Source organism: Sorex araneus, chromosome 10 (assembly GCF_027595985.1).
Source record: "Sorex araneus isolate mSorAra2 chromosome 10, mSorAra2.pri, whole genome shotgun sequence".
Taxonomy (NCBI): domain Eukaryota; kingdom Metazoa; phylum Chordata; class Mammalia; order Eulipotyphla; family Soricidae; genus Sorex; species Sorex araneus.
In genome coordinates, this window is record NC_073311.1 from 42777126 (window position 1) to 42790988 (window position 13863).

At 42.1% G+C, this 13863-nt stretch overlaps 1 protein-coding gene across 4 annotated transcripts in view; it reads left to right on the plus strand.

Annotated features, from left to right (window-relative positions):
* Positions 1-13863, plus strand: part of ANO4 (anoctamin 4) — a 439919-nt gene that overhangs the window by 391727 nt on the left and 34329 nt on the right. For all 4 annotated transcript variants that reach the window (XM_055118276.1, XM_055118277.1, XM_055118278.1 and 1 more), the window contains 2 exons: positions 8251-8287; positions 12531-12642. In XM_055118276.1, the coding sequence (XP_054974251.1) occupies positions 8251-8287; positions 12531-12642 (149 nt within the window). The remainder of the gene's footprint in view (positions 1-8250; positions 8288-12530; positions 12643-13863) is intronic.

Sequence of the window (13863 nt, forward strand, 5' to 3'; positions counted from 1 at the left end):
CTGTTTTTGGCATATCGAATATGCCACGGGTAGCTTGCCAGGCTCTGCCCATGCGGGTGGGATACTCTCAGTAGCTTGCCAGGCTCTCCAAGAGGTATGTACATACTGTCATCCTATTGATCTCGAGTGGGCCCAGTAACGTCTCCATTTATTCTAGCTCTGAGATTTTAGCAGCCTCCTTTTACTCATCCTTCCCAACGGTGCCGCATTAGAGGCTCTTCAGGATCAGGGGAACGAGATCCATCATTGTTATTGTATTTGGCATGTGAATACGCCACAGGGAGCTTTCCAGGCTTTTCTATGTGGGCAGTAAACTCTCAGTAGCTTGCCAGATTCTCCAAGAGGAAGAACTAGGCTATCAGATGTTGCGGCCATCCATGAACATCTGAGAGCTTGGTTTTATAGTCTTTGGATGTTGGCTGTTGATGGGATTACACTGCGCCAGGGGCAGTTTCTGGGTGTGACTGCCTAGCTACTGGAAAATGGGGAATCTGGGTGGAAGAGGCCCAGTCCCGATTTGAGCAGCCTTGGAGATCTCGGCCCCAGGTCCCGCACACCTGGGTTTCTCTGCTGGTTCCTTCATGCGTGAGGCTTGTCCAGAAACCCCAGAAATCCAAGACATTATGAGAATTTACTATGAACACCTCTACGCTGTTTAAGTGGAGCACCTGGAAGAAATGGACAGATTCTTAGAAACATGTAATTACCCAAAACTGAATGATAAAGAGGACAGCCTGAACAGGCCAGTCACAAGCAAGGGAACTGAACAGTGATTAAGACCCCAGGAGTGAAAGAACTGTCCCAGATAGGCTTATGGGTGAGTTTTATCAAACTTCAGAGAAGACTTACTACAGTCAATTCTTTTTTTTTTTATTTTATTTTTTTTTAAATTTATTTATTTTTAATTAGAGAATCACCGTGAGGGTACAGTTACAGATTTATACACTTTTGTGCTTATACTTCCCTCATACAAAGTTTGGGAACCCATCCCTTCACCAGTGCCCATTCTCCACCACCCGTAAACCCAGTGTCCCTCCCACCCTCCCCAATCCCATCTCCCCCCCACCCCACCCTGCCACTGTGGCAAGGCATTCCCTTCTGTTTTCTCTCTCTAATTAGCTGTTGTGGTTTGCAATAAAGTTGTTGAGTGGCCGCTGTGCTCAGTCTCTAGCCCTCATTCAGCCCGCAACTCCCTTCCCCCACATGGCCTTCGACTACAATGTAGTTGGTGATCGCTTCTCTGAGTTGACCTTTCCCCGGAACGTGAGGCCAGCCTCGAAGCCATGGAGTCAACCTCCTGGTACTTATTTCTACAGTTCTTGGGTGTTAGTCTCCCACTCTGTTATTCTATATACCATAGATGAGTGCAATCTTTCTATGTCTGTCTCTTTCTACAGTCAATTCTTTTTTTTTTTTTTTCTTTTTGGGTCACACTGGGCGATGATGCACAGGGGTTATTACTGGCTCAGGAACTGCTCTTGGTAGTGCTCAGGGGACCATACAGGATGCTGGGAATTAAACCCGGGTCAGCTGCATGCAAGGCAAATGTGCAAGGCAAACTATATCAAACAGTGCTATCACTCCAGCCCACACATCAATTTTGGAATCAAGTAGGAACCAAGCATTGGTATCTAGGCACTAAACTTCTAAGTGCTGCTGGGTCAGGCAAGAAGTGCAGGACAAGCTTCCTGGGGGCCAAGAACAAACTCAGCAGAGAAGTTGTTCAGCAAGAGTATGATGGAAACTCTTTGCTGGTAACTCTATCCAAAACATCAGTTATAGAAGTGTTGTGTGAAAGGTGTTACCTTTCATGCAACAATTTCTCATTTTATTTATTTAAATTTTTTTCTTTGTGTATCTTGATCAAGATTTACCTGTTTTGTTTATTACATTGATCTTGTGAGTTGTCTTTCTCTTTAGTCTCTATCCTGTTGGTTCTGATAAGCTGTGTCTTCATTTTAATTCATCCCCGGGTTTATATTGTACTTTTCCTTGCATTTCCTCCTTGACCCAGTAATTTTTTAATATAGCCTATTGTTTGTCTTCACATATTTGTGGTTTTCTCTTATCTCTTGTTTTGGTGCAGTTTCATGCCTTTATGGTTTGAAAGATGTTCAGTGTGTGAATGATCTGTCCACAGATAGGAGTTGGGTGTTATGATCCCCTACTGTTGTTGTGATGTTGTTATTGTCTCCATTTAGAACTGCTAAATTTGTTCTGTGTCTTTTGTTGCTTCTGTGTTGTATGCATATATGTTAAGTGTGTTCTTAACTGTACCAATTCCCTTATTTTTATATAATATCTTTATTTCCTTTTGTTAGTTTTAGGCTGGGGTGGTTGGGTTTAGGGCCCATATGTGGTACTGGGGATCAAACCTGTGTCAGCTGCAGTGAAAGGCAAAACCTTCTACCCTCTGTACTCTCGCTCTGGCTCTTGTAAGTCTATTTTTATCTAAATAAAACAGTTACTCCCTTTAAAAATTTTTTCTATTCACTTGGAGAACCATTTTCAATTTCTTCAAGTCTGTGTTTTTTTTTCTAGCTAAGTCAACTTGCTAAGGCAGTATAGAATTTTATCTAATCCATCCAGCTCTCCTGTGCCCATTTATTAGTGAATTAAGTCCATTTACATTTTAGGTGATTATTGATAGATGACAGCTGGCTCGTACCATTTTTTTCTTTTTTTCCCTGAATTTATTTTTACTGCCTCATTCAAATTTTTTGTGAACGCTCTTTTTGTCAATTCAAATAGAAGAGCTCCTGTTAGTTTGTCTCATTCAGGTGTTATGATGTGGTGACTTCCTTTAGCTTTTGCTTATTTTAGGAAGGCTCCATTTCTCTCATCCATCTCTATAAGCATGTTTTTTATTCATTTTTATTTTTGTAATTGAGTCACTGTGAGATACACAGTTACAAAGCTGTTCATAATTGGGTTTCAGTCATACAGTGGTCCAACATCCATCCCTCCTCCAGTGTCCATTTCCCACCACCAATGACCCCAGTTTCCCTCTGGCTACCCGCTCCTCAACCTGCCTCTATTCTCTGTCTGTCTGTCTCTCTCTCTTTCTCTCTCTCTCTCTCTCTTTTCTTCACACCTTCCCTCCTCTGGGCACTATGGTCTGCAACACAGATACTGAGAGGTTATCATGTTTGTTCATCTACCTGCTTTCAGCATGCAGTTCCTATCCAGAGTGTCATGATGGTCCCCTCTCTATCCCAATTGCTACAAGTATGTTTTATTAGTGTATTCTTGGCTGTTGGTTTATATAGACTGACAGACAGACAAGCAGACAGATAGATAGATATTTAATGTTTCATTCCACCTTATCCTAGATTAAAATGTTTCTGTTAAAAAAAAATCTAATGAAAAGGCCTAATGGTAATATCTTTATGTTACTTACTTTACCCCTAACTACCTTAATTAGTTTTTATTTGTATTGGACATTTGATAGTTTCATTAACATGTATCTTGGTGTATGTCTAATATTTTCATCAGTCGTTTTCAGCTACCAATTCAAAGATATAGTAAGTTTAAACACTACTAACTTCTAAACAAGGTGTCTTAGTTTGTGAATAGGCATATTCAGTGTCTTTCACACATGTGTAGTAGCCTCAGCTATTATTTCTTTGAATAAACGCTCAATACCTCTTCTTCTCTAACATTTTGGGATAGCTATTACTCTTATGATTTCCTAATGGGGTTGTCTACTTCCTGTTGTGTTTCTTCGTAAATTTATATATTATTTCTCTCGTTTTTTCCATTTGAATCATTTCTATCTTTGACTCACTGATTTGTTCATTAGATCTTTTCTATTTATATAGTTTTCTATGGAGTTATAAAACTTGTTATTGAGTTCTTTACATGCTGAATCTGTTGATCTCTTATTTGTAACCTAGTTTCCACTTTCTGCTCACTAATTATACTCCAGAACTAATTTAATTGCTTCCTTGAGCTTTCTTGTATCTCTTTGGGTTTCTTCATGATACTTGTTTTGAATTTTCTATTGGTTAAGTCAACCTCTTCCATGTTATTATGTTTGTTTTCTGATGAGTTGTCATTCTCTCTTTATGATGTCATATTACTTTGAAGTTCTCTACTTTCCTGTTAGAATTTGCTTTTGTCTGCCCAATGGCTTGTTTCTAATTTAAAACATTGTTATTATTATTATTATTATTATTATTATTCCTTACTCTTTGATTAAAATCTACATCTAAGTAACTCAGGACTTAATTGTACATGTTTTCTTTTCCAGCAGATGGCGCTATGTCTTAGCTTATACTATTCTTCCCACTTGCCTCTGTGGCACCAGGTAAACTGGGGTACAATGGACCAGGGGCATCTGTGAAGGAAGAAGGGGTGTGGCAGGGACCTCGCTGCTTTTGTGAGATGCATGTCCCTGACAGTGTCCCTTCTGTTTGGAAGCCCAGATCTGGGACTCAGCAGCCTTTCTGCTCTCAGTGTCCTTCCCCAAACTGCGATGGATTCTGAGGACTGAGAATAGGGAATGTATTCTGTAGTCTCAGATTATCTGCTCTCCTGAGTCAAGGGCACAGGCCTTCACTCCATCTCCGCTGTCCCTTCCCTGTGCCTTTGGTTGGCACAAGAACAATCTTCTCATCTTTGTCCTAACCTCACCAGCACACCACTGCCTTTGAGGTACCCTCTCTCTCTGCTATCTGTCCCAGTGTCCACGTAGATTGCTGTCAGTGTTTGTGAGGTTCAGGGGGTGTTACCAGCCTCTTTCCCTGGATGCTGAATTCTCTCAGTGTCCTGATCTCAAAAAACAAGGAATGACTTATGCTCTCTTTTTGGTACATCATTCCCAAACATTAATGCTCTTTTATTTTTATTTATTTATTGTTAGAAGGGGTCACACCTGGCTGTGCTCAGGGTTTACTCCTGGTTCTGCACTCAGAAATTAATCACAGTGATGCTTGAGGGGCCATATGCTGCCAGAGATTGAACATGGCTTGGCCACACAAGGCAGATGCCCAACTCATTGTACTATCTCTTCAGCCAATATTCATTTCTTGGATAAAGTACCTTTCTTCTATTGGCTAACTTAAGTTTATGAAAGCCCGTAATATTTTTATAATATAATTTCTCTATACCAAATGTCTTCTTTCTTTCTTTCTTTCTTTCTTTTTCTCTTTCTTTATTTTTCTCTTTTTTTCTTTATTTCTTTATTTTTTTTTGATAGAATTTTCCAAGCCTAGCTAAAGAAGAAATCTCTATGGATGTCTGTTTTCTAGCAGAGATGATTTGTGTTTTTCTGTGTAGTATGTACTTTCATAACAATATTTATGATACTTGTCAAAAGTATTCTGTTTGCTAACAAAATATTATGTGTCTTAATGACTAGTGAAGGAACATTTGCTGGTTCTTTATGCCATGTCTTGAAAATTATTTAAAAATTGAGTGAATCATATGGATTTTTTTGTTTCTTATTAGACTGTTTCAATTCCATTTTACTTCACTTGTAAGCCAGAGTACATCTCAATATGGTGGTTATAAGCTATAAATGTCAGCAAAAGATATATCCTCTGAGGAGACAGCATTATTTTCATCTGTTCTATTCAGTTCCACTGATATGAATCAGATCTTGCATTATATTGTATATAGCAAAAACCTACAATGTCTTTTTCCAAAACAGTAGAAAATATGTTTTCCATCAGAACTAACTCACCTACATTGATCAGGCTGAGAAGATCAAATTAGAACTGCGTATAACTTCTTTTGCACATTTTTTTTGGATCAGAACCTACCGTTAACAGGTAGAATTTTGGCATGAAGTTTGGAAACCTGGATTTTCTACTGCTCTTATCAGAGCAAAGCATCCATCCTTTCGATTTCAGCTGCCTAATGTGAAATCAAACCCTTTTGAGAAACTGGTCACCTGAAGCTCTCTGCTGGGTGCCAGCCCGTCTCTCCCGTGGGTCTGTGCCCTTTCTGCCTGTATTCTGCCCCAAGCCTCCCTGTTCATCTTCTCTGTATCTCCAGAATATTTGTAAAGTGTTTACAGAAACTAGAGGATCCTGTTCGTATATACACAAACATTCCTATTTTTCAAAATATTCATGACTTTGACTCCTGTGCTCTTCCTTTCTAAAATTACTTCTTTTTTTAGTCACGATCACAATCAGGAAATCCCGTTAATCGTCGATTTCTCGAGCGGACTCATTAACCTCTCAATTCGTCCTTTCTGTGAGATCTTAGAAGTCTCTATCGACTGGGCCCTCCCAACAGTGTCACACTAGAGGCTCTTTCAGGGTCAGGGGAATGGGATCCAGCTTGTTACTGGATTCAGCATATGAATACACCATGGGAAGCTTGCAAGGCTGTCCCATGTGGGCAGGAAACTCTCAGAAGCTTGCCAGTTTCTCCCAGAGGTAGAAGTAGGCTATAAGATATCTTATAGCTTCTGGGAGCTTGCTTTTAAGTCTCTGGATGTTGGCTATTGATGGGATTACACACACCTGGTTCCTCTGTAGGTACCTTCATGCTTGAGACCTGTCCGAACATGTGGAGAGGGGCCTCGAGCATGGCTGTAGCTAGGTTCTGGTGGTCTTTGGCTGCCGGGAGCTCTTCTCGGGGTGGAGAGGGAAGCTGGAGCCCATCCCCTCCAAGGGGCCCCGGGGAAGACAGCCAGGCGTGCGGGCAAGAGACTCTTTTCAGTGACCAACTGATAATAATGATGCTATATAATCTGTTGCCAAGGTCTTAGAGGCAGAATATTTCAGGGAAAGTCACACTGACAAATGTTTACGAATGTGAATGTATCAAGGGTAGAGAGTCAAAAATTTAATTTTTGAGACTTTGTCTCACCACTTGAATCTAATTTTCCATAATTATGTAAGTAAATTTCTTTACCTTTGTAATATTAAAACATGTTCAACTATAGTACTTGTTCTACATTGTTGGTTATCAGTATGTCATTTCTGTGAAAAATTGAGATGTCTAACTTACCTATGCCCAAAGGATTTTTTTTATTAAGGTCTCTATTAACATTAGACTCCATACAAAATTTGGTACTATGACCATATTAATTATATCTTAATAAAACCACAGTCATTGCTGAAATTTTTAAGACATACAATCTGAGCCAGATTTTGTAATTGGCAGAAATGTTAGATAATGAAGTTACTCGGAGATGAGAGAATGCAGTGCCCATTCTTAACCATCCTCAACCACATGAACATCTGAAGAACAGGCAAAAGAACATGCCCAGGCCCACGAGCTGACTAACAACTGTTCAAGCTCGAATCACCAGTACGGGAATCAGTACATTTTCACTTCTCTAGCCTAAATGCGATCTTAACTTTTATATTTTTATATATCCATTTGATTCATTTTTCTTTTCCTTTATTGTTTCTTATTCTACCACTAGCACCTACTCCACAGTTTTATTTTCCAAGTTGTATCTTACCCGGGAAATTTCCTAGAGTTGGTTTGTTTTGAATGTATGGGGTTATCCATGTGGACACACACACACACACACACACACACACACACACACACACACACTCACATACTCCTTCCCAGACCCTCCTTTCCCTCACAGGCCCCTCCGTTTACCAGGTTTCTGAGTTAGTTAAGGATTCACACATTGAAGTAACCTTGTATAAAAGCTTGAGAGTTTCCAATAATCTTGACCACTTTGCTATCCATCAGTATTTATCAGTGCTATAGTCTAGAAAGTCAAATACTCTAAAAAAAGCAACAGTAGGGCAGTCTTCCTCTCCGAAGCAGTCTTAGAGAGATTCTCATTGCAGATGCAAAACATGTTATGACTTGTTTTACATCATCTAACAAACGGGTTGTTAGTGGGAACAATCCTTGTTGATGCAGAACTATTGACCCCACAATTAGAAGTGAGAATTTTTAAAATTATAGTTTAGGTAAAAGGGTTACAATAGTGTTTAAGTCTATAGTGATCTATAGAAAGCTATTGCTTACCACCACCACTGAAGTGTCCCTGACCCTCCACCCTTATTTATGTCCCCTCTGATCTGACCTGCCTTCTCTCCCAGGGCCACACCCCCACTATTTGTTGATTGACATTGTGGGAGTCAATGAGATTTTTTTTCAAATAGCAAAAAAGGACACAATGTTTCACAATATTTCCATTCTTTGAGCAGTTAATGGTAAAAAATAATTTTTGCTTCTGATTTGATTACCTATGTCCTTTCTAATCATATATTTCAGAACATCTGTAGCTCATTTACTGAATAGATATCATTTGTTTTACAGCTCTATGAAAAAGTTGCTCTTCTTTTGACAAACTTAGGTAAGTGGGACCCTTTTCATTTCATGTTATAACAGTACGAAATATTATTATATGGAAAGTATCTTTTCAAATATTCATTTTCTAACTACTACTGAAAATAAAATTTCTTTCATTTTCAACTGCTATATATAATTTATTCTTTGACCTCACGGAGACATTTTAGATATGACTGAGTTGGAACAGCAGTGACCATTTCTACCTAAAACTTATGATCTTTCATGAGCTAGTGTCACTTAAATTAGATGTTCTTTTTTAATAGTTTATTTATCTTCACTAAATTAAAAGGCTGTGATTTACAAAGTTGTTGATAGATGAATGTTAGACATAAAATATCCCAACACCAATCCCAACACTAGTGTCAACTTCCTTCCACCAGTATAAAGTAGAGGTTCCTACAATGTTTGAGAACAGACAGAACCAGTGTGCAGGTAACTCTAGGATCTGGGTGCCAGTATTGAGATTTCAGGGTGTGGAGGACACAGTGGGTGGGGGATGGGCTGTGGATTGTGGTGGAGAGAGACTGGCACTTTTATCCTGGTCTCAAATTGACAGCTAACTTTTGAAAAGTTAGAAAGCACTCCTGAAACAAACAATGAGCACAAACAATGGGACCCAGGAAAAATAGAATTTAAAGACTGGAAAGGCCTGAAGGAGTGTGGTCATTTATGGCTGTTTAGTACAGTGAGAAATAGGGGGAAACCTAGTGTTGGGCAGCAGGAATTGTTGTGTTGATTGAACAGGAGATCATAGGACTGAGGTGACTCTGGTCCCCTGGTAGGTTCCAGAAGCAAATGGAACCCTAATCCCCAACATCACTAGTCCCCAATCTGACAATACACTTGCCCCAAGAATTGCTGTTTGTGCATCTGTGCTATCAAACCTGGCGATAAGTTCCTGTGGTAGAATGTGCTGATAACTTCTGGTTCAGCACCTCCCCCAAATGTTAATGTTTATGCAGATAAACTCTTAAAAATATTTTCAAAAGAGTTTTCTCTTGATGCACAAAAATCACAGCACCACAAAACTGCTTGTATCTAACATGTCTTGAATTACTTTGAAGAGTAATTCTTCTGTATTAGAAGAGTAATTTAGGAATTAAAAAAAAGGAAGAGTAATTTCTGTGCTATGATCTCCAACGTTCATGCAGTTAAACATCTACGAAGTTTTCATGACATCACTGTCACAGTCACTGTCATCCCATTGATCATTGATTTGCTCGACCAGTAACGTCTTCATTGTGAGATTTGTTGTTACTGTGTTTAGCATATAGGATATGTCACAGGTAGCTTGCCAGGCTCTGCAGTGTGAGCGAGATACTCTCGGTAGCTTGCTGGGCTCTCTGAGAGGAATCGAACCTGGGTTGGCTGTGTGCAAGGCAAACGCCCTACCATCTGTGCTATCACTCCAGCCCTTTTCATGACATATCACAGCAAAGTCAACTGTTCCACTGACTAAAAGCCTTTTACCAGAAATAGAGCCAGGCTAACCATCCCTGAAATTCTCAGAAATAACTTTACTCAGAAGTCACACTTCAGAGCATCTCTCTGACTTGATCAAGCACCAAACAGCCTGACAGCCAGATAGAAACCCTATGGATTCTCCATACCTTCAAGTTAAGCAGTCCCCATTTTATTAATGATTAGCCACATTATAAAGTTTGAGAAAGTGGCATGATTCCACACATATCTTGTTCTAGTATATTATGTAGCTTGTCTGAAGGAGGAAAGAAATCTCAAAAATATTTATATTCATAACAATGATTATGGGCTGGAGCGATAGCACAACGGTTGGACTTTCGCCTTTCACGAGGCCAACCCATGTTCGATTCCTCCGCCCCTCTCAGAGAGCCCGGCAAGCTACTGAGAGTATGGAGCCTGCACGGCAGAGTCTGGCAAGCTACCTGTGCATATTGGATATGCCAAAAACAGTAACAATAAGTCTCTCAATGAGAGATGTTACTGGTGCCCGCTCGAACAAACAATGATTATAATGCAGAATGATTGATTGAGATTTAATGATTCTCTGGGGCTGGAGCGGTAGCACAGCGGTAGGGCATTTGCCATGCACGTGCCCGACCCGAGTTCAATTCCTCCACCCCTCTCGGAGAGCCCGGCAAGCTACCGAGAGTATCTTGCCCACATGGCAGAGCCTGGCTAGCTACCCATAGCGTATTCGATATGCCAAAAACAGTTAACAACAAGTCTCAAAATGGAGACGTTACTGGTGCCCACTCGAGCAAATCCATGAGCAATGGGATGACAGTGACAGTGACAATTAATAATTCTCTAATGACTGGATCCAGAATCAGTTCTTTGCCTGGCTCCTTTAATGTTAGAGAGATCTTCAGCACTTCGGCCTTTGGCAAGGATGATTTAAAAGATGAAAAGATGAGAAGGGTTTACAACCACAAAAGAGGTAACCACCCATCAATATTATATTCAATGGAAGGCCTTGATCCAGGTGGGCAGTGGTGCCAGCTGAGGGAGAGCCCTGCTGTGTCTGTGGGTGGTGCTTCTGGGAACCTTTCCAGCTGACGAGACCTGCTGATGGCACCAAGAATTCAGAAGCCACGATGAAATAAAGTTCAACATCTTTGCTCATTTTACTCAGGGGAAGCACAGCCTTGTTCAGCAATTGACACTAAACCCTTTAAAATCAGGCTCTAGTTTTTCCCCTTCCTTCTCAGATGGGAGTCCAGGACTCATTTTGAGTTATATAGCGCATAAAATTTATATTGAAGGAGTAAAGTGGCCAATGAACAATTAGCAGCCCAGGGAAGGTGGAAACAGTGAAGATGCTTCTGCAGCCTGTTTTATTCCTCTGACATGGCCTGAGGTGACGATACAGCTCTGAGATAGGATAAATGCATCTGCCCTAAAAAGCACAGCATTGGACAAGGGATATGTCATTTAACTCATATCACAGGGCCTAATGAGAATTTGACTTGTGGGTGTTGAAATCTAAGAAGATGAGAATTTCCAAGAAATTGTAAGAGACAGGGAGTGATGTACAGTGAATGTTCTTCAAGATAAGCTCATCTCTTTGGCTCTTGTTCATGAGGGTGGTGTCTGAGCATGACAGGCTTAGAAGTCAGATACTCTCAGCTCTCTGAGACAGCATTTGACTTCTCATCCAGCAGCAACTGGCATCACACCAGAAATAGGAGCCGGGAACAAGGAATTATTAGGAGCTAGGATGTACCTGATCCTACTCATGTTCTACCCCCTGGGCAGAAACTAAGAACCAAAGATGGGCAGGACTATTCACACTAGCCAGAATCTGGAAACAACCCAAGTGCCCGAGAACAGATGACTGAATAAAGAAACTATGGTACATCTACACAATAGAATACTGTGCAGCCTCTAGGGAGAATGAAGTCGTGAAGTTTGCTTATAAGTGGATGGACACAGAGAGTATCATGCTGAGTGAAATGAGTCAGACGGAGAGGGACAGCCATGAAATGATCGCTCTCTTGTGGGATATAAAAAACATATTATGAGACATATGCAAAGACAGAAGGCCCAAAAATAAGGACGCGGAGGACTAGGTTCTGGTCCATGGTTGAAAGCTTGCCACAAATGGTGGGGGACGGAGCAGTTAGGATAAAGAAGGGGCCACGATGACAATAGTAGCTGGAAAGGATCACTCTGGACCAGAAATATGAGAGCTAGAAAGGAGGTAAAGGGATAGACATGGTAACCTTTCAGTATCTATATTACAGACCATAATACACAGAGGGAGAGGGGAGAGAGAAAGAGAGAGAAGAAAAGTTCCTGCCATAGAGGCAGGCTTGAGGGTAGGCTGGTGGGAGGGAAACTGAGGATATGGGTGGTGGGGAATGTACACTGGTGACGGGATGGGTGTTGGAATATTGTGGGCTGAAACCCAATCATAAACAACTTTGTAACTGTGTCTCATGGTGATTAAATAAAAAGTAAAATAAAATATAAGGCAGGCTGGGGCCAAGAGCCACGCCTGGAAATGAGGTTCCTTCAGCCTGGCTGTCCCATCTGTAAGTTCTCTGCAACAGACTGTCCCACTGTTCACCTCCCGCCCGACTGGGCTGGGCTGCCAACTGGAAGGTTCCATAGAGGGACCTTTCTACCCCCCCCCCGCGCCTTCTCCAAGCAAGCCCGGGTCCCTTGCATTTCCTGGGGACCCCCAGGAAATGGTGGGCAGAAAGAGAGGGCTGCGAGGGGGTCCCGTCACAGCCTTCCCAGCTCTGTTCTTCTCTCACCCACAGAACAGCCTCGCACGGAGTCCGAGTGGGAGAACAGCTTCACCCTGAAAATGTTTCTCTTTCAGTTCGTTAATCTGAACAGCTCCACGTTTTACATCGCGTTCTTCCTCGGAAGGTAAGGGCACCCCGCGCCCCTCACCTGCCGGGCTCTGGGATGGACCCCTGGGGAGGTCACTGACCACGGGTGCCTTAGAAGTCCTTCTTTTAGGGTGCTTTATGCCAAGTTTCAAAGAAATGAGCTTCCTCCCTGCTTCAAGGGCTTGGGGGAAAGGCAGTTGGGATAGAGAAGGGACCACTACGAAGGTGGTTGGGAATGGTCACTCTGGACAAGAACTGAGTGCTGAAAGGAGGTAAAGGGATATGTATGACATCCTTTCAGTATCTGTATTGCAAATCATAATGCCCAAAAGGAGAGGGAAAGAGAGAGAGGGACAGAGAGAGAGAATGAGAGAGAGAGAGAGAGAAAGAGACAGACAGATAGACAGAGACAGAGAGACAGAGACAGAGAAAGAAGAAAAGTGCCTGTGTTGGAGGCAGCCTGAGTGGTAGGGGGTGGTGGGGAGAGGGAAACTGGGGCCATTGGCTGTGGAAAATGTACACTGGGGGAGGGATGGGTAACTGTATTTCATGGTCACTCAGTAAAAACTAAATTTTAAAAAAGAAAAGAAATGAGCTTACTCCTCTCCCTTCCCACCCCCAAGAATGCCACCCCCCACACACACACACACAAGTCCCTGTGCATCTTTCCTGCCACTCGCAGCAGCAGGATGGTTTGATGTGGAAAGGCATGGAAGGTGCAGCCCTGAATCCGCCCTGGAGTGCACCCCTCAGAGCATGTGCTCCAAGCCTCACGTCGCAGCAGAGAGAAGGACAGCAGGCCGGAAAGGGGGGACATGGGAACTTGGGTCACTTCTAATACAGCACGGAAGGTTGCAGACAGACTCCGTGGCCCAGGCCTTCTTCAGACAGGACATGCTGTCTCTGAGGGGAGAAGCCGTGCAGGACCGGGGATGGGCGTAGGTGGCTGCAGTCACTCCGCCGTGCTTGAAAGCTCCTTTACTAGCAAATGCTACTGATGCATTTGTTCATTTTGGGATTTTGGTTTTTGGTGATGCTCACGAGTTTCTCCTGGTTCTGCACTCAGGAATCATACCTGGCGGTGCTCAGGGGACCATGCAAGGGACCAGGAGTCAAACCTTGGTGGGCTGCTTGCAAGGCCAGTGCCTTACCTGCTATTCTATCACTTCAGCCCTGATGCATTTTTTTCAAAGACAGCATCACTCAGATTCAGAAGGCTCAGACAGCCTTTAAGTCCGCCCCCCAGACCCTCACCATC